Source organism: Clupea harengus, chromosome 11 (genome assembly GCF_900700415.2).
Source record: "Clupea harengus chromosome 11, Ch_v2.0.2, whole genome shotgun sequence".
Lineage (NCBI taxonomy): Eukaryota > Metazoa > Chordata > Actinopteri > Clupeiformes > Clupeidae > Clupea > Clupea harengus.
In genome coordinates this window covers 9,365,264-9,384,436 of record NC_045162.1, presented here as the reverse complement: position 1 = coordinate 9,384,436, position 19,173 = coordinate 9,365,264, and the positions used below count along the sequence as shown (strand labels likewise).

Sequence of the window (19,173 nt, the reverse complement as noted above, 5' to 3'; positions counted from 1 at the left end):
AGAAAGTAACAGTTTGGCCCTGTGTAATTTCCCCAAACACTTACCAAGGACACACTTTCAATCGACATAGGACTACGGATCTTACAACTTTTTCAAAGTAAAAGCCCCAGCATGGCCCTGGAAATATTTCATTACAAAATAAAAGCAAAGGAGTAAAAGAGTAGCAATTTCCTCAGTAATGAAACAGCTTTTTATTTAACCAATCAATAATTCAGACATTGGATTTCATAGTGATTCATGTAAGCCATGTTAAAACTGAAAATATTATTATGACAACCAGTAAAATATTCTACAAATAGCTGCAGTTGTGTGTGCAAATCTTTTCATCCGAGGCTTTCTTGTGTGCTTTTCACTTCTTGCACGAATCTTGACGGTATTGGCTGTATCAGAGGCTGTCAGGTGTGAGTAGATTAGAACATGGGGTCGTTGTCCGTCTTCCAGCTCTCACCTCGCAGCCTACCCCACTTTCCGAAGAGGCAAGGAAGCTTGTGATTGGCCCGCATCACTGCGACACTGATGCAGGAGTCTGGCTTCCTGATGACCTCACACCAGTCAGGATAATCTACAGGTTGTGAGCCACTGTGGGGGAAAGGAAAGCTCACACTTTAGCTAATAGAGAACTAAAACAGGCACATAGGTTAATATGTAATGCAATGGAGTAATGGAAATATGCTTGCAGAATCCACTCATAAAATGTTTGCACTCTTGTTCACCATTCCTAAAGATGAGTCTCTCTATTAATCAAATCAAATGCACACAAGACCTTATGAGTGGTTTAGTGTGTGTGTCTTGTGCATGCATTGATGATGAGGACTCACTCTTCACAGCAGCCAACTCCAAACGGTTCCATGCATATACACTGGTAGCAGTCTGTATTTATCCAGCTTTCTCCTATACCATATACCTTTCCCTGGTACTCACAGCTTCCTGCAGCACACATACAATACAGGGTTGGGTTAAATACATTCATTTAATTTCCTCTCTCTCAATTACTCTCTCACACACACACTCACACACACTCTCTCTCTCTCTCCCTCTTTCTCTCTCTCTCTTTCACACACACACACACACAATCACTTACTATCTCTCTCTCTGACACACACACACACACTCACTCTCTCTCTCTCTCTCTCTCACACACACACAAAAAAAACACACACACTCACTTACTCTCTCGCTCTCTCTCACACACACAAACACACACAGACACATACACACACAGTAAAGCAGAAAAACTTGCTAAGAATTAATCAGAAAGGTTTTACTTGTTACATGGTAAGTCACCTCTGGAGCCACATTAAGTCTGTCTGTGAGTGTGTGTGTGTGTGTGTGTGTGTGTGTGTGTGTGTGTGTGTGTGTGTGTGTGTGTGGGTTAATACCTTTGGTGTTGAAGTAGCACTCTCCTCCTCTATAGACAGAGAGGCATGGCGTGAGCACACTCACAAGGAGGGCACCAAATAGGAGAGTCCTTTCTGCCGTGTGTATGTGAGCTCCAAACATGGTTACCTGACAAAGCAGAACGTACAATTCTTAAAAACACAAAGAGAAAGAAACAGTTGGGTTGTCCTGGGTTAGGGTGGGTGCCAGAATAGAAATGCCTTAATCCCACAAAATTGTAAGAATTTACTCAACAGTGAGATTATTTTTGCATGTGCAATAATCTGAGCACATTTTTCAAATTGATTTCAGTTTTTACCTCAACAATCAGTTATTCTATATATCCTTTATTTTGTATTTTATTTATTTATTTTGATCTCTACAAGAGTGAGGTGTGAATATCATGTCTCACCTTAAGATGGATTTGATTGCAGTATTTCTTCCCCCTTCAGTGCCCTCTCCTCCTATTCTGATTCCTCTGTTTCTTCTCTTCTCTTTGGTCGTCTTCTTCGTCTCTCTATTCTTCACGTGTGCTTCAAAGGTCACACTTTTCCTTCGTCTCTCTCTGTCGCACGCTTCTGCTCTTTCCCCTCTCTTGCTGTGATGTGATGATTTCCTCTAGAATCTTCGATATTTATACCTCTGTGTCTGTGCCCCCCTCCCTCACTTGGACGCACACACACACACACACACACACACACACACACACACACACACACACACACACACACACACACCACTACTCCAGCTACCCTAAAGCACTGTGTTTGTTTGCGTGTGTACACAGTGTGTTTGGGAGTGATAATGTGAGCCTGATGAGCTGAATAGATTGAATGGGTGAATGGCCTTATTGCTCCTCTGTGTGTGTGTGTGTGTCTGTGTGTGTGTGTGTGTGTGTGTGTGTGTGTGTGTGTGTGTGTGTGTGTGTGTGTGTCTGTGTGTCTGTGTCTGTGTCTGTGTCTGTGTGTGTGTGTGTGTGTGTGTGTGTGTCTGTGTGTCTGTGTCTGTGTCTGTGTGTGAATGTAAGTGTGTCTCTTCTGTTGTTTTCTGCAAGTGTAGCAGTATAAGTATTCACAAAATCAGAGAGAACAAAAAAATGATGTGTATGTGACTTGAAGTTGTTACATAACATTTTGTTTAAACAAATGTTATAGAAATTAACATCATGTACAGTTAATTTAACAGGAAATACGTATTAATAATGCTTGGACTGAGTGATTTCATTAGCAAATTTTTATAGTGGTGTTTGTGTGTGTGTGTGTGTGTGTATGTGTGTGTGTGTGTGTGTGTGTGTGTGTGTGTGTGTGTGTGTGTGTGTGTGTGTGTGTGTGTGTGTGTGGTGTATGCCCATGTCTGCATATCTATTCAACAGGAGCTTATCCATGTATATCACTGTGTAATATGCGTAATCACAGCTTATCAGACTATCTGCAGAGTGTGTGCTCCCCTATTTAAGCATTAATGTGTTCATTGTGACAGGAGGTGTATTGCGTGTGTTTAACTGTTTACTCAAAAGGGGAACTTTATCTTCCCATCAGCTCTGTGTTTGCATTACTTTGCAGCGTATACTCTGCATGTGTGTATGTATGTGTTTGCCATTTCCTGTCTGTCACTTGTAAACTCTACCTTGTGGGCAGTGATAAGAGTCTGAAAGCTCTTAATGTTCCAGACATCTGTTATAGCGCCCCCTGGTGATCAAGTTCAGAACCAATCACCAGTGCAGATTCCCCAGATTTATGTTTATATTAGGAGTTTGCCAAGAGACACCACTTCAACCAAGTAAACCGTGAAACCTTTAATCATGCCATGATGATATTTAGTTGTAGAGGGCAAGAGAAGTCTTTCTCTCTCTCTCTTTCTCTCTCTCTCTTTCTCTCTCGCTCTCTCTCTCTCTTTTTTACACATGCTCTTATGAATTAACAGAAACGAATCTTCTGGCCTGCTTGACTGCACAGTCATCATAATCATGTAAATGAAGTGTCTTAGTGTAAATTCACTTTATGCAACAGTTTTAATGGAGTGTGTAGCACGCAGCGTATTATTACACACTGAGTTACGTCACAGCAGGGGGGTGCTGAATCATAGTCGCATTAGGACAAAGACTGAGGGAAAGACGAGAACGCAGCATTTACTGCCTTGAGGTTTTTTGATGTAGGTATGATGAACATTTGTGTGAGACATGTAACAGTGGCATAAATAGTCCTTTTTACAGGAACTGAAGGAACCCAGGAGTCCGGCGGGCAAAGGGCCAGGTTAAGACTCTTTATCTAAGTGTGTGTGTGTGCATATGTGTGTCACCACAGTCAAACATCCATTCACACTCACACACTGAGCACAGCACTCACACAGAGACACGGTCTTGTTGATTCCCAGCAGATATTCCCTATTCTGGTAGGATTCCTATCAGATATTCCCTATCCTTTAAGGTAGGATTCCCAGCAGATATTCACTATCCTTTAAGGTAGGATTTCTAGCAGATATTCACTATCCTTTAAGGTAGGGTTCCCAGCAGATATTCACTATCCTTTAAGGTAGGATTTCTACTATTCCATAGAAATATATGCATTGTCCTTGAACTTAAATAGTGAATAGTGTAATCCATCCATTCTTCTACCAGGCTAAGCTAAGCGTCTGCTAAAAACAACCGTCATTGAAATATACATGTTTCCATATGCAGGAATTGAATTATAGTGAACTATATTGTTTGAGATGATTCATTTCAGTTTATGATTTGCGGCTATTTAGAATATTGTGACAAATAATGAAATAAAAGTATGCATAAATATAGTTTACTTTTAATGTTTAATAACAGAATCAAATAAGATCAACATAACATTATCTTTTTCTGTGAACCAATAAAACATTAGAAGTGTATAACTGTGGATAGAATTAGACTTACTGTGAAATTAAATTCCTGTTTCAGTGAAACATTAAGGGAGAGAGAGAGAGCGGCTGTTTGACTCACCAGGCCTCAGCTGAAGTGATCATTTGAAAGCATGCCTTCCTCCACTAATCTCTCTGTACATTTAGTGATCATCAAAGAAATGTTAACCTCTTCTATCAATATACAAAAAGACAAAGGGCCACAGCAAGGCATTACTGGCAGATTATTGACAATCGCTGGTAGGCCAAGATTGCTGTAATTCTTATAATGACCACGTGCAACACATTTTTTTAAATCATACACATGAGATGCATATTTCTACTGCAAAGATAAACACTTTAAACATCAATATGGCAGATTTCACAGTCAAAACATTCTCTCTCTCTCTCTCTCTCTCTCTCTCTCTCTCTTCCTCTCTTGGTGGTGAGGCTTGTAGAAAGATGCTGGGCTCTGTAAGAATATGTTTGATATTTAGTTGACTTGATATGTAGGAGAACAACCGAATATCAAACATATCACACAGCGCTCAGCCAGTTTGATGGAGCCCACACACAGTTGTACACGTCTGCACCTGAAAGACAAGAGGAAGTCCATCAGAACAAGTGTGGAAACTGGCACTCTAGGAAAAGAGAGGAAAGTTTCATCCTCTCCACTGAAAATAACAAGTCACTTATAACGGCACAGAGCATCTGTTCAATTTGTTGGAGGGAAGGAAAAAACAATTGTTGAATTCCTTGGAGGGAAGTTGCAGTCCGGTCACAGAAACACAGCTGAAATACACCACAGCTGAACCTCACTAAGAGGAACAAAACTCAGACAGATGGGAACATAACAAAGCAAATACTTACAGCTTATCCAGGCCTCAATACCGCCGTCTCCAGTGCCTCCATGTGACCATGATTCAGTCCCCTTCGCTTGTTGAGCTAGGAATCATATCTGATCTGATACTTAAACTGACTTAAATATCCAGAACCTGACAGAGCTCTAGGTTGTGTTCTCTACACTGTGAAAGAGTATGTGTACACTAATGTATGTATGTAGAGAGTGTGTGTGTTTGTATTATTAAACACACTGTTATAAGGTGAATGTGTGTGTGTGTGTGTGTGTGTGTGAGTGTAAATGTGCCTTCAAGTGTCAGTATGAGTGGAGTCTGAGCATGTAAGTGTGTGAAGAGCTAAGGACGGGACAGGGATATATATACACCCCTGTCAGTGGTAACTCTCAAACCACACACACACACGCTCGCGTTCGCTTATGGGCTAATTAAGAAAGTATTGATCACGGTGCCCGCAGCCCTTCCTCTCGCATTAGGCAGATCAATAGAACTGATTTGACACTCACCCATGCTCTGAGGGACACGGTAGGGTCGGTCACTCGCCGAACTCAGTCGTCAATGTCAGTGTGTGCTCTGCCATATCATATCAGTGCTATACTGTAGCAACACTACAGTACTAGCTATAGGCCTCACATGTTTGTTGGTTTTAACAGAAGTATCATTAAGTACATTGTTAATCTTTGTATCTAGTCTTCATCATTACTGTCAGCAACTATTATTGTATTAACCAGTTTGTTTTTTATGAGTGGTCACTCTGACTACAGCAGGTCAGATTGCCCTGTTAACTGTTGCACTGTAAGCATATTAAAACCATATATTGAAAAGCAAGATTAGTAGATTAGTGTAGATTAGATTAGTGTATAATATCAGATCGGTGTAGATTAGTAGATTCATTTAGATTAGCATTCTGGTCTATAGTTTATATAAGCACACACTACATATACACATCATCATCTGATTAAATAAAGTAAAAGAAGGAATATTATAAAATGTTTATGGTCATACATTCAGAAGGCCTTCAGGTCCTCTGTCTTTGAATGTGACTTATGATGAGGTGATGAGTCAATCTGACATTCCGCCAAGTCTCCCATACCCCACTGATGCACCAAAATCCAGAGCCATTAAGACACCATATAGTACTTAATAGATAGAGTATATATATAGAGAGAGAGAGAGTATTTTATTTGTCCCCAAAGGCATCTTTCAGATTTGTTTTCATATCAGAGTCAGATGCCTTGGCCAAGTATGCTAACACACCCCAGAAAGTAGGAAGACAAAGGGCGATGTGTTATCATTCTGTTGGCTTATTCACGTCAGTAATGTCATCCTATGCTACCAGAGTGTCATCAGAGACAGTGCCCTCATACAGTGAGAGTGATGACGTCTGGTGAGCAATGACGCTTATACAGTATTTCTGTATCTGTTGCTTCCGCTCTGCACTTTTATGTGGTGAAAGTAATCGTTTTTGACAGAGTTTAGGGCAGCCATGTTACATACATGTCTTGCTACTTTCACCCGTCACCTTCAGGGAAGGAAGTAGAGTGGTAAATACTCCATTTTGTCAAATGTCAGACCATTTAGATGTAGTACCTTATTTTCCAATTTCATTATTTGCCCTTGCTTCTAAATCCCATCCAACACACACACAAACACACACACACACACACACACACATACACACACAAACACACACACACACACACACACACACACACACACACACACACACACACACACACACACACTCACACACGCACATCCATACAGACATGAAACCCCATGCAGCTCTGAAGGTGACCTTTGTTACTACATGTGCTCCAGCTCCCATTTGGGGTAAAAGGACAATCTCTTCAAACACACACACATGTCAGAATCCCCCTCCTCCCCCACCCCCCACACACACGTCAGAATGCTTCCTCCCACACACACACACACATACGTACATTACGAACCAAAGCCCATACTTGTTTCCATACACATTAAAAATACGATTATTTTATTTTGTATAACATTCTGTTTGTAAAGTCAAACACTGGTTTTGTCACCTTGTTGATGATTGTAATGTCTTTTTCGTGTAGGCATCATGAAAATATTTAATTAAAAACAAGTCATCCAATAAAAAGTAATAAAAAGTCATATCTAAATATTTAAAAAGTCAGAATCAAAATAACTGCTTTGAAAATACTGAAATAAACCTGTGCCTGTCCTTGTTTTTATCAGTGTAAAATAAGATGTTTTTCTTATATTTAGGATGACATTCTTCATATGAAACAAAACTAAATGGAAAAAGTTTTCAGATTCACAAGGTTGTCACCCATTCAAAATAATGTTTTTAAAACACAACATTAAACTGTATGGTGTAAATTGTGTCCGTATGCAAGATGAGATAAGACCTTGTACCATCTATTGCAGCCAGCTACTTCACTTCTTTAATTCCCTTATCATTTATAGGAAACAAAGAAAAATCTTTTAGTTGCAGGTTTATTAACATACATGTATTGAGATGTATTCCAGGAAGACTGCTGTGTCTAGGTTATGAGGTTATTAGATTCGATTAGATTCAACTTTATTGTCATAGCACATGGAGTACAAGTACTGAGACAACGAAATGCAATTTAGCATCTAACCAGAAGTGCAAAAAAGCAGTAAAGTGCAGAGTATGTACATATGTATAGTGGTAATATATAAATAAATAGATATATACAGTATGAAATAAGATATATGGAGTATGAACAGTATTGATAGTTAGTGGTAAGACTATGACTAAGACTAAGACTAAGACTATGAATATGAAAATGACCTTGTAAGTGTGTATGTTGCTTTGCCAGCCACTTAGGATCAACATTCTACATTCTTACAGGGGAAATGGTGGCTCTTACTGTATCTGTTGTCAAGTATCCACCACAACAAGAGTCTTATTAGGAATAACATAAAGAAATAAAAAGTGACTCAAAAATGGACACAGGCCTCAACTGTCACAGAGGTCCTTTCCCTCAATCCAAAAGCTCCTCCGTGATCGTGTACAGAATCACCCCTGAGTCACCGCCATAAAATCTTTATTTTGACATCGGCAGAAATATTTGTAAGGCAAAGAGTGCCCAGACATTTAAGGCCATGAGAGTTTCAACATCTAAAATTGTTTAGATGTTTTATTAAACTCTACGTATGTGAATCTGCCTGTCTAAAACTGAAGTTATGCTGTCAGATTTTTTACTTCGTTTTGAGTTTTACTTGAGTATCACTCTCTGGGCCACAGCAGTCTAGTCCTCTTTCCACTGTAGCTTCACTGAGGCAATTTGCCCTCAGTTCAGTTTGGCAGAACTCACTTTTGGTAAGGGATTGTCTTTAGAAAGAAGTTTTAAGCATCACCTCAGGGAAATCTATTTGAATTACTCATCACTGTCATACGGTTTGAAGCTTCATTTATGAAATCATAATCAGATAAATTCAACCGTTATGTAAGCGCTGTAGTGTGGTGGAAGTAAAAGCCAAACGGTGATGGGCTAAACTTTCTCTCCCCTACGACTTTCGGTCTCTAAATCTCCCTCCCTCTCTCCCTCCCTCCCTCTCTCTCTCTCTCCCTCTCTCCCTCCCTCCCTCCCTCTCTCCCTCCCTCTGCCCTGAACCCACAGTCCCACAGTAATGGACGACCTTCATGATGACCTTTCTGGACGAGCTGGGGCGGAAGAGCGGGCCTCGGATCCAGGCCCTAATTGCCAGCCTGGGGGTAGCATTGTCATCGGCAGAGAGAAAAAATGGGGGAATGAAGTGGGGTGGGGTAAGAACCAGGATAGGACAGGAGCAGGACACACACATGCACACACACACACACACACACACACACACACACACACACACACACACACTCTCTCTCTCTCACACACTCACACACACCTACTCTCTCTCTCACACACACACAAACACTCTCTCTCTCACACATACACCTACTCTCTCTCCCACACACACACATTCTCTCTCACACACACTCACTCTATGTCTCTCTCTCTTACACACACACACACGGAAAAATACTATACAGAATATGACAGACTATAAGTACACTGCAAAAATTCAGCATTCAAAAACAAACAAAAAAGTATTAAAATGTAGGATATATTACTTATAATAAGCAAAATGATCTGCCAACAGAACAGGAACATTTTACTTACCAAGATTTTTTTTAAAAGAACCCAAATATATCTTAGAACTAGTGTGGTCAGACTAAAAACAAGTACATTTGTCTTGATTCTGACTTTTACAAAGCAGTTTTGGACTTGTCATTGGTGATCAAACTAGTTTCAAGCATTAACTTGCCCAGAACCAGTAATAAAATCTTAGTAACAAGTTATAATACCTTATTAAGATAATTAAGGACTGAAACGCTTGAAGCAAGTGAAATGATCTAACATAAAAACTGCCTGGTAAGAAGAAATATGTTGTCAGACAAAAAAACAAGCATATATTTCCTTGATTTAAAATATTTCATCTTATTAAGATTTCAATTTTTGCAGAGAGTTGGCATTTTGTATTTGGAAGAACTATCCACAATATGTGTATACTCTTCAGTAAGTTGCTTTTGATAAAACTGTCTGTTAACTAAATCATTCTAAAGATGCAAATGTAAATGCTACACTGCACTGCTTTATTCTTTAAATAAAAATGTATATGATGTTGTCTCATGCTGTCTTATTTATACTTAGATAAGACTAAGATATTTCTTACTTATACTAAGATACTAAAATGCTGAAATAATAATATAAGAATATCTAGGATTTGAACCAATGGGAGGCGTACCAAAATCATTGTAATTTTAATGTGCACATTTTGTGCTTGATACTTCACTGTCCAGAATGTAGAATACTTTTTTGTCACGTCAATGTATTCAGTAAAACCAGTCATTATCATAAGAATGAGTGAAAACATGTTTAATAAGGAAATCGGTGATTTACAGAGAAGTTTTTAGAAATGAAGTTTTAGTGTTTCTTAAAAGGTTTGATTTGATTTGCAGTGTTTTTGTTTCTATATAAAGTAAGTAGCATTTCCATATTTCTCCATATATTTCTTTATTTCTTCAGGTTTTACAATCATAAGGAAAAGTGAGAACAAAATACATCCAAAAACCACATTCAATTTATAAACAATTATTTCAACAAAACAAAAGAGACTGGTGGCGTTTTCCTTTCTTGGCAAACAGCATCCAATTGCTTTTGTCTTCCAGTGGCCCCCTGATTGGTCAGCCATAGGGTCGCCGTGACTACACACCAACGGTCACCGAGGTAACGGAGTGAGGATGATGAGAAATGACAGGGAGAAGGTCGAGGCCTATGATCTGTCGATACGAGTGAACGTGTGGACAGAGAGAGAGAGAACCAGCTGGTACTGAACCTGACAAACTCAAGTAACACAAACTAATTCAGACCCAGCTTCCCAAACACCAATTAGGTCATCAAGTTATGAAAGAAGCGATTTAGGAATATGAAGAATAAGGTTTGGAGTGCAGCTCATAAAAAGAGAATGTCTCAAGTGTGAAGCTGAAGTATGAACTGACCATGGCAAGGACAGGGTCAATGACCACTTTAAAACAACAGAAATAGGCTGATTCAGAAAATCACAGTTACCAAGTCACAAAAGATATGACCGGCACCAGTGTGCACATTATGGTAAAATATACGACACACACATTTAATAAAATGATTTGCTTCGTCCCAAAAAAAAAAAAATTAAATATAAGGACAATTCTAGAAAAATAGATACCACAGCTCTAGCAGCAATATACATCATGGTAAAGATATATCGTGGACACTGGGCAGTGACTAAGTGGGCTATATGGACAATCTACAGATCGTGACTCACACACAGATACATCCACGCAACAAGGCACATAAACATGTAATGTGCACACACACACACACACACAGATACATCCACACAACAAGGCACACCAAGTTATTAAGTTATGTTGTTTTGTTAATTTCGTTCAATGCAGACATGGTGCAAAGTCTGACATGTCCCTGTCATCAAGAACAATGGGGTGAAATAAATGTAGTCAAAGCCAAACAAATTCAGCAAGTTGGGCATATATACGTATGACCAAGGAGGCAAAATGCCCTATGGGAAAAAATCATCTGCTTTGCTATTTTTTTGTTGTCCTCATTCTTAACCTACCGTAATTTCCTGATTATTAACCGCAGTTTACACATTCATTTTGCACAATTTCTGCAACCCTGCAGTTCATTCTCGGGTGCGTCCTATACACAGGAATGCATTTTTTCACCTGGCAGTTAGTAAGTTGAGTTGATCATGCTGTATGTTTTTGTTTTACTTTTCTTAAAAAAAAAGAAGAAGAATGCCCATTTAATGTGTCACTCTCTTGACACCAACTCTGTGTGTTGTCAGTACGCAAACAAACTGTGAGAAAGAGAGGGGAGGGGGACAAGTTCATTCAGATGGAGACTATTTAGGCAAACCGTGGTGCCTCAACACCGCTAAGATAGCCTGGCTTGACCAGCCATTGACAAAAAAAAGAAACGTGAAAATATTGCCTCTCATGTTCAGCTTCACGTCACTGAAGTCCTTTCCCACTTTCATTGTGATCTTCTGTTTCAGCTCATCTCCTTCGTCATCTTTATCTCCTTCGTCATCGTCATCTCCTTCGCCATCTTTATCTCCTTCGTCATCTTCATCTCCTTCGTCATCTTTTCTCTGCTCGTCATCTACACAGGGAGATGAAAAAAAGAGCCACAACTATGAGTGCCACACTCCACACCATTACTGCAAGTATCCTCTCACTCACATGCAGTCAGCTGTTAAATGTGTGTGTGTGAGTGTGTGTGTGTGTGTGTGTGTGTGTGTGTGTGTGTGAGTGTGAGTGTGAGTGTGAGTGTGAGAGTGTGTGTGTGTGTGTGAGTGTGTGTGTGTGTGTGTGTGTGTGTGTGTGTGTGTGTGTGAGATGAATTGGCATGCCATGGACTTTTCGCACGTACGCCACTGAGAAGGCTCCTGCTTTGCAATGTGTGAAACCTACATAGAACACACAAACTTGCTTGAGGCCACATTTACTCTGTGAATTGCCTATTGAATCTATCTAGAGTGTTCTGGTATGGTTTTGAATCCTTTGAAGAGGAAAGTGTAGATTTTACAGACTGTTAATGTCTAAAATATGAAAAGGAGAGTGTGAGTGTGATTGTGTGTGTGTGTGTGTGTGTGTGTGTGTGTGTGTGTGTGTGTGTGTGTTTGTATGTGTGTGCACACTTGCCCACAGGTTACAGTGTGAAAAGTAAGACATAAAGACAAGCTGGAGATTCAGGTTTGCCTACATTCATCCCCCGACACCCCCCCAGGTGGGGCCTTCCACACCTACAGACCTGAATGGAGACCGTCTCCATGGCGCTCCAGAGGTGGCAGCCACTCATCTTTCCTTGGGGGCTTCCGGGATTTTGACCTTTGTTTCTTCTACTTGTGGTTCCACATTTTCCAGTTTGGCTGCCTCAGCTGCCACGGCTGCCACGGCTGCCACGGCTGCCACGTCTGGTTTTATCCCACACAGTTTCCTACAGGGGTATCACAGTGTTACAGATATCGACATTTACCCAGCTAATCCCAATCTAATGTTTCATGGAAGAGCATTTCTTTTGTGATGACGCAACTCTGTTGCTGTAAGCAACAATTTCTTGGAGTAAGCTAGCTGTCCACAGTACATTTGATTTTCTAAGAAAAACTCTCTGGGGCTTTCCTGGATGTGGTGACTAGTATCTAGGGAGAGCATTAAACATAGAAATTCAACTCTGAGAAAATTAGAGACATTAAGTACATAACATTAATGCACATTCAAATTAAGTAATTTAGCAGATGCTTTTATCCAAAGCAATTTACAATATCGTAGCCTAGATATATACATTTTAGTATTGTAGGCTAGTGATTTAAGTTTTTTTCATCAGTATGTATTATGCCTTCTTTACCCTGGTGCTATTAGTGCCTTGTTCTACCAGTTAGGCACCTTGTTATATCAGTTAAGCTACCCCACCAAACAGCTCTAAGCAAACTAGCCGTGCCCAAGCTAATCTCCCTACTTTTACACCATTTTGATTTTGCACAGCACAGTGAATGGAGAGTTTAGAACACTGAAGTAGTTAGCAAGAATCGCTAATGGTCCTCTATACTAATAGAGCGTGAAACTAATATGGTCACAAGCACTAATAACATAAATTATTCTGTAAATAACACAACACAACTTATCTAATAAAGCTATTATTACCTCACTGAGTAGCTTAAATGAAATGTCTGCATTTAAATACAGTTCATAATATATTTTCCAACTCAGTGGATTAATGTTAAAGGGGGGGAAGTTGATCAGCAGGAAAAAAATGACATGACAAAAACCCACATTTAGATTCAAACTGAAAATGAGATGTCATATTATGGGCCAGTATAACTGCAGGCTCACTTACTTTCCTTCCTCAGAGGTCATGAGGATGTAATCACATACTTTACTCCTCTGGCTAGCCTCTTGTTTTAAAGAAGCTAAGTCTTTGTTCCAGTCTTCTTTCTGTTTCTCAAACTCACCTGAGATTGAATGAAAAAGTCACATAACATAAATAAAATAACATATTAAATTATTTAACTTTGTGTGAAAAAAAACTGTGTGTGTGTGTATGCCTGTACTAACATGGGAGGGTTTATATGTACAAGTGTTAACACAGCAAAGCTATTTTAAAGTCCTTTACATTACAGTCATCATCTCTCTAGTCTACATGGACACTATGCACTCACATCTGTAATGACTGTGTTCCGACACAAGATGTCACTCTCAAGTCTCCTATAACTATGAACACAGTAGTCCTTGAGGAGATTACACTGCCATCCAATCCTGTTGAACCTCTTGACTACGTTACAGTTTTTTTTACATCACATTAAGAGAAATTAATTTTGTTTTTTTTACAGTCAGGCTGCAGATGATCTCAGACTTACTGTTCCCATTGCTTTTTTGAGCCTCTAGGTCAGCAAGTGCATCAGCTACATGTTTCTGTTGAAACCAAAAAGATCAATTAAAAGACCAAAGAGCGATTCGGAATGAGAATAACGGAGGAAATACACTCAAACACTGAATTATATTGGAAATCAACGAGGAAGAGACTGCCATATATAAGGACTATAAGGTCTTTGAGACACACATATGAGTTGTCCTCTAATGAGTTCATGCCAGGGTGGAAAAACTAGGAGAGGAAAAACTAGCTCCTGAGATATTTTATAGCATGTCATTAGACAAATTATTCCACCCTGATTTAGTTTCAAAACAGGGCCCTGGGAAGCAAGGAGAGAGAAAGTGAGGTTTTGTGGTGTCAACAAGTTTGAATAGAAGGTGGAAGATTTATGTAGGCACACAATGCAAATTGCACAGGCTTTGAAAATATAAAACTGTTATGACAAATATTCTATCTGATTACTTAAAATGTATATATAAAAAAAATGTATCTGATATAAATAAACATTTTTAAATTAAAAAAAACATCAGGTATAAAGAAGAGGGAAGTTTAACTGTTTAATCCATTTCCTGTTCACTGGCATCAAGTCTTTGTTGTCTTTTACCTTCCACTTAAAATGATTCATTAATGATTAAACCAAACTCTGCTCTGGCATGTCAGGGTAAATGCTATCCTGTATTCTTACCCACCTCCTTCCTCACACCAACTATCCTGGTCCTACCATCCTATCCTACTATCTTTCTGTCTTTTGCTTTGTCCACCTATTCCCATCCCACCCCCATCTCCCATGTCATGTCTCCCACTTCTGTCTCTCCAGCTTTATCTGCCTTCCTTCACCATCAACCTTAACTCCAACCTCTGCCACCCTCAATTAAAACGTCCCCAACCGGATCCCCCCCCCCCCCTTCGCTCTCACCTCTTCTCCTTGGCACTCGTCTACATCAAGGTTCATCTTCCCTGCCTCAGTGTTCTGGGACTCAAATATTCCTTTGAGCTCCACTAGACCTGTCTTCATCTTCTCCAGCTTGTCGTGCGTGTTGGACAACTGCTGCATGGTCTCACCCAAGACATCTTTGGTCACTGTGTTCTTGATGTCCTCAAAGTTGGCTTCTCTGGCCAGACGTATCTCTTCCCTTCTTCTCACGTGGGTGAAGGTAGCCAAGCATAGGCTCCCTGTCACTATCACACAAATGCAAATGACTGGAAACTTCATGGCACCGAAAAGAAAGGCTGTAAGCCCTTAGTTTCTACACTTTCACAAAATGCAGAATGTGCACAATGCAAAATGTCTTCAATAAATGTGTCTCATTCACCAGGAAAGTCTCAGCAACTGTCTGTCTGGTCTGTGCAATGTCAGGTCAGCCTTCATTCATACTACGGAAATATCTCCCCTGAAACCGATCACCACGTTACTTCCTGAATTCTGCCCAAAATGTCGCCCAATTTTAAGTGTTCACAGGACACCTTCCTGTCGTCTCGTCGTCCAACTGCTGCTGTAGTAGACCAGAGTGAAGTGGAATTCGGCGTCTGACAAGTGTGACGAGAGGTAAGAAAGGTATTGGAGGTGTGACCTTCATGTACCTGTCCCCGCCTTTTCACTGACGTTACTTGTGGCACACTCATCAAGTAATGAGTGGGCCATGTTTTATCACATCCTTAAAGAACATCTATTCCTTAACGACAACATTCCTGGGCAAAATACTCATATAAGACGAATATAACATTATTAGCCTATACGCTTCATTCTCGCAACATTCACAGTGGGGTGGCAGTAGCCTAATAATATTTAGCATATGAACAACAATGGTGTTGTAAGCATATAAGTCATTGATTACGTTGAGAGCAATATTACATGATTTTCAATTTATGTCGGGACAACCACATGTTCAGAGATAATTAAATCTTAACGACTTAATGATCGGTTGTTGAATACTTCGGGATTTCTTTTTCACGTTTGTGTTGACAAAACATATTTGTATTAGGTTTCATTCATAGAAAATGATATCGGTGAAATAAAACAAACACATTTCCTTATCATCATGTTTATGTCAACCAAATACAAGGGCATAAGAAGACAGATAGCAAGAGGACGTCTACTGTGTGTTTGTGTGTGTGTGTGAGAGAGAGAGAGAGAGCGATGAGGAAGTAGGCTGGGCTTTCCTCACCTGTCTAGCAGGTGGAACAGGCTCATTAGTTTGTTTGGAGAGGGAGAGGTGGGCAAGGAGAGAACAGCACAGCAGATTCCACGGACACGGAGAGAAAAGCTTCTACCACTTATCAGCGGAGATAAAGGCAGTAGAGTGCGGTAGAAAGACAGAGAGAAAGAGCAGACAATCAAATCTTACAGCCAAATCACTTCTAGACTCGATAACTCAGGCCTCCGAGGGTAACCTCTTTCTCAACCTCTTTCTCTCTCCCTCATTCTCTCATCTCTCCTCTGTCAGGGCTGTGTGTTTTGATGATGAGGGCTGTTTCGGCTCTGGTTTTTTTCACGTGCTCCCTGTTGGTCTTCACTGCGTACATGGCCATTAAGCAGGAGCTGGTTGTCCGCACCTACCTGGCGCGCATCAGCCGGGCCAAGGAGCAGGTGCAGGTGAAGGAAAACGAGATAGTGTCCGTGAAGGTGAAGCTCCAGACGGTCAACAGTGAGATTAGCTCCCTGAAGACAGGCGAAGACGACCTGAAGAAGCAAGTTGAGAAGACAAAGAATACCATGGCGGACGCTGAGAAAATCCTGCAGAGCTGCTTGACGGAGAAGGTACCCAGCTGAAATACCTATACATGCATAGATACACATAATATAGTATAAACTAACCATAGCTGTTTTTGTACAGTAATAATAATTTAGAAATGAAACAGTCTTCGTTCATAGCAGTTTGCATTCATACTTTGTTTTATGCAATATGCTGAACTTGACTGTCGGATGAGGATGACATGATGATATGGGTCATAATTAGGGTTACAGCAGAGATCCATCAGCAGTCACAAGCCCTATAATGTCATCTTGATTTATGATTATCATATGGTGTTATTTTGACTTAAGAAAACCTTGCGATGTTCCCTAAACACGACAGATTCATGGGCTGACTTTTATTCAACACTTAGATATCCTTGCACCTCCCCAAGGAACATGACCAGATAAAGGATTAGTTCATCTCTATACATTTAGCCATCAGGCTTGGATTTTCCCGCCCGTAGGACAATATGGATGTAATAATCAAAAAAATTGCAACTGAACATCTATATTTGTAATTAACACACTGTACTGTCCTTCTGTATCACAATGTGCTAATTTGATCCTGGCTAAATCATTTCCATTACCTTAGTGAGTTGGTTATTTTAGTACTTTTTAAAGTACGACAATCCCTATTCAATTTTTTATGACAATCCCTATTCGATTGTCATTAAAAAAACTTGTTTGTATGTCATTGTTTTGTGACATCAAGGCTTTTCCATGCTTGAAATTGTTAGTTTGGTTTCAACTAGACATTTGCCCACAAAGGTGTTTCATACACTCCTGAAAGATGGGACTAAATGAGATCTCACCAGGACAGAGGGAGGAATGCAAGGCCCTAAAGGCTTAAGCATAAGTAATAATAATAATAATAATAAACTTTCATGCAAAAGAATGCAGCTCAAGGGTAGACAGACAAAGGGATAAATACTCCTCCATTAAGAGTCACATTGACATCAAATTCTCTGTTCTGATCACAGGAAACAAAGGAGAAGCAGAAGACAGAGGTGTCTGACCTCTTGATCAAAATAAAAGGTAACCTTTGCACCTTTTACATTCATTTTATAGCTCTTCATTCCTGTGGCGTAGAGTTGCACTGTCAGACCTATAAACCTGTTGCTAGTTTTTTTTTTCTCTAGTCAGTTCATCTCTCTCTGTCCATTCTCTCTCTCTGTTTTACATACACCCAAATCCTTCTATTTTGTTTCACTCTCTATGTAGAGGCACAGGAGGCAGAGAGGAGTAAGGCCCAGGAAGAGGTTCAGAACCTGAAACAGCAGATACTGGACAGAGATAAGGCCGTCTGTGCCTTTGTGAACCTACAGCTTGAAGAGGGAAAGTAAGGACTTTCACTACTGTATTTTGTGTAAATAAGAGCTGTGTGTGTTTGTGTGTGTGTGTGTGTGTGTGAGTGTGTGCAGCTCCTTATTAAATCCAGAATCCACAAATCTACAAATGCATTTGCAGAATTTGTACAAATGCTCCAGTCTCTGTCCTGGATTATAATTGCGGATTACTTAGATAGTATTTTTGTGTTTACCTTGCAACAGCTGTAGACTACCGGTAAGCCGATGAAAAAGCTTAGATACATTTCTGCTAATTCTGTTTTGATAAGATATTATCAAAGCCATTTTATACAGCATGAATTTTTGAGGATCAGCACTTTGGAACAGCACAGTCAAAAATGTGAAGTCATTTGAACATGGCTTCTGTAGTCAGCTCTTTAATAAAACATTTTCGGTGTCTCACAAGAACAGAGAAGACTATAAAATATAGCTATGCAAATACTTAGCATATGTCTATCTTCCAGGAAGTCCTTCTTTATACTGTAACTGTTCAGACTGTGTGTGTGTGTGTGTCTGGCACATTGTAATGTTTACAATACTAAGATGCCTCCTTTTGTGTCTTTTTCAGGAGATTGTGTGGAGTGTAGATGTCACACTAAAAAGCCACCTGTTCAATATACCCATAACCACACACACACACACACACACACACACACATATTGTGTTCATATTGTATTTTTGGTCAGGAAAACAAAGAAATACTTCATATAAGTTCATCTCATTCAATACTTCATCTCCTTTGTTTCATTTTTCATTAAACACAGTGGAGAAGTCACAGATTATGAATATTAAAGACTTGCTCTGCACTGAAGTATTGTAGCTCACCAAGCACTGCTAGTTCAGATATGAGAGCTATCTTTACATGTGTCAAGAAAAATGCAGCTGAACATAAAGTGTTTTAAATTTAATATAATGTAATATTTCACTGACGATAACACATAGCATAAACATGATAAATGAATAACTGTACATTATTAATAAATTAGTAACTGTAATAACTACACCCATTTGTTTTT

The 19,173-nt window shown here is 39.7% G+C and overlaps 3 protein-coding genes across 3 annotated transcripts; 1 reads left to right on the top strand and 2 right to left on the bottom strand.

Moving 5' to 3' along the window:
• Positions 1 to 171: 171 nt before the first annotated feature.
• LOC116222450 (prostate-associated microseminoprotein-like) lies at positions 172 to 2,039 on the bottom strand. Its single transcript, XM_031576601.2, has 4 exons — positions 1,790 to 2,039; positions 1,380 to 1,506; positions 819 to 927; positions 172 to 579 (listed from the first exon to the last, which is right to left on the bottom strand). Exons 2-4 carry the CDS (start codon positions 1,498 to 1,500, stop codon positions 411 to 413), a joined length of 399 nt encoding a protein of 132 aa, XP_031432461.1. The 5' UTR covers positions 1,501 to 1,506; positions 1,790 to 2,039; the 3' UTR covers positions 172 to 410.
• A 9,700-nt stretch (positions 2,040 to 11,739) lies between these two features.
• On the bottom strand, positions 11,740 to 15,613 carry zgc:174935 (uncharacterized protein LOC796019 homolog). The gene is made up of 5 exons (XM_031576990.1): positions 14,994 to 15,613; positions 14,064 to 14,118; positions 13,544 to 13,658; positions 12,461 to 12,646; positions 11,740 to 11,809 (listed from the first exon to the last, which is right to left on the bottom strand). The coding sequence occupies exons 1-4, from the start codon at positions 15,288 to 15,290 to the stop codon at positions 12,505 to 12,507; spliced, it is 609 nt and encodes a 202-aa protein (XP_031432850.1). The 5' UTR covers positions 15,291 to 15,613; the 3' UTR covers positions 11,740 to 11,809; positions 12,461 to 12,504.
• Positions 15,614 to 16,174: 561 nt separating this feature from the next.
• si:dkey-87o1.2 (uncharacterized protein LOC796684 homolog) lies at positions 16,175 to 19,160 on the top strand. Its single transcript, XM_042709062.1, has 4 exons — positions 16,175 to 16,835; positions 17,792 to 17,846; positions 18,033 to 18,150; positions 18,726 to 19,160. The coding sequence occupies exons 1-4, from the start codon at positions 16,536 to 16,538 to the stop codon at positions 18,742 to 18,744; spliced, it is 492 nt and encodes a 163-aa protein (XP_042564996.1). The 5' UTR covers positions 16,175 to 16,535; the 3' UTR covers positions 18,745 to 19,160.
• Positions 19,161 to 19,173: the final 13 nt, after the last annotated feature.

Excerpts from the sequence above, each read along its gene's own strand:
- LOC116222450 (XM_031576601.2), bottom strand. The coding sequence starts at position 1,500 with ATGTTTGGAGCTCACATACACACGGCAGAAAGGACTCTCCTATTTGGT. Across the intron at positions 928-1,379 it reads GTGCTACTTCAACACCAAAG|GAAGCTGTGAGTACCAGGGA; the intron begins GTATTAACCCAC and ends TGTGTGCTGCAG. Across the intron at positions 580-818 it reads GGAGTTGGCTGCTGTGAAGA|TGGCTCACAACCTGTAGATT; the intron begins GTGAGTCCTCAT and ends TTTCCCCCACAG.
- zgc:174935 (XM_031576990.1), bottom strand. The coding sequence starts at position 15,290 with ATGAAGTTTCCAGTCATTTGCATTTGTGTGATAGTGACAGGGAGCCTA. Across the intron at positions 14,119-14,993 it reads ACGAGTGCCAAGGAGAAGAG|AAACATGTAGCTGATGCACT; the intron begins GTGAGAGCGAAG and ends TGGTTTCAACAG. Across the intron at positions 13,659-14,063 it reads TCAAAAAAGCAATGGGAACA|GTGAGTTTGAGAAACAGAAA; the intron begins GTAAGTCTGAGA and ends ATTCAATCTCAG.
- si:dkey-87o1.2 (XM_042709062.1), top strand. The coding sequence starts at position 16,536 with ATGATGAGGGCTGTTTCGGCTCTGGTTTTTTTCACGTGCTCCCTGTTG. Across the intron at positions 16,836-17,791 it reads AGAGCTGCTTGACGGAGAAG|GAAACAAAGGAGAAGCAGAA; the intron begins GTACCCAGCTGA and ends TTCTGATCACAG. Across the intron at positions 17,847-18,032 it reads CCTCTTGATCAAAATAAAAG|AGGCACAGGAGGCAGAGAGG; the intron begins GTAACCTTTGCA and ends CTCTCTATGTAG.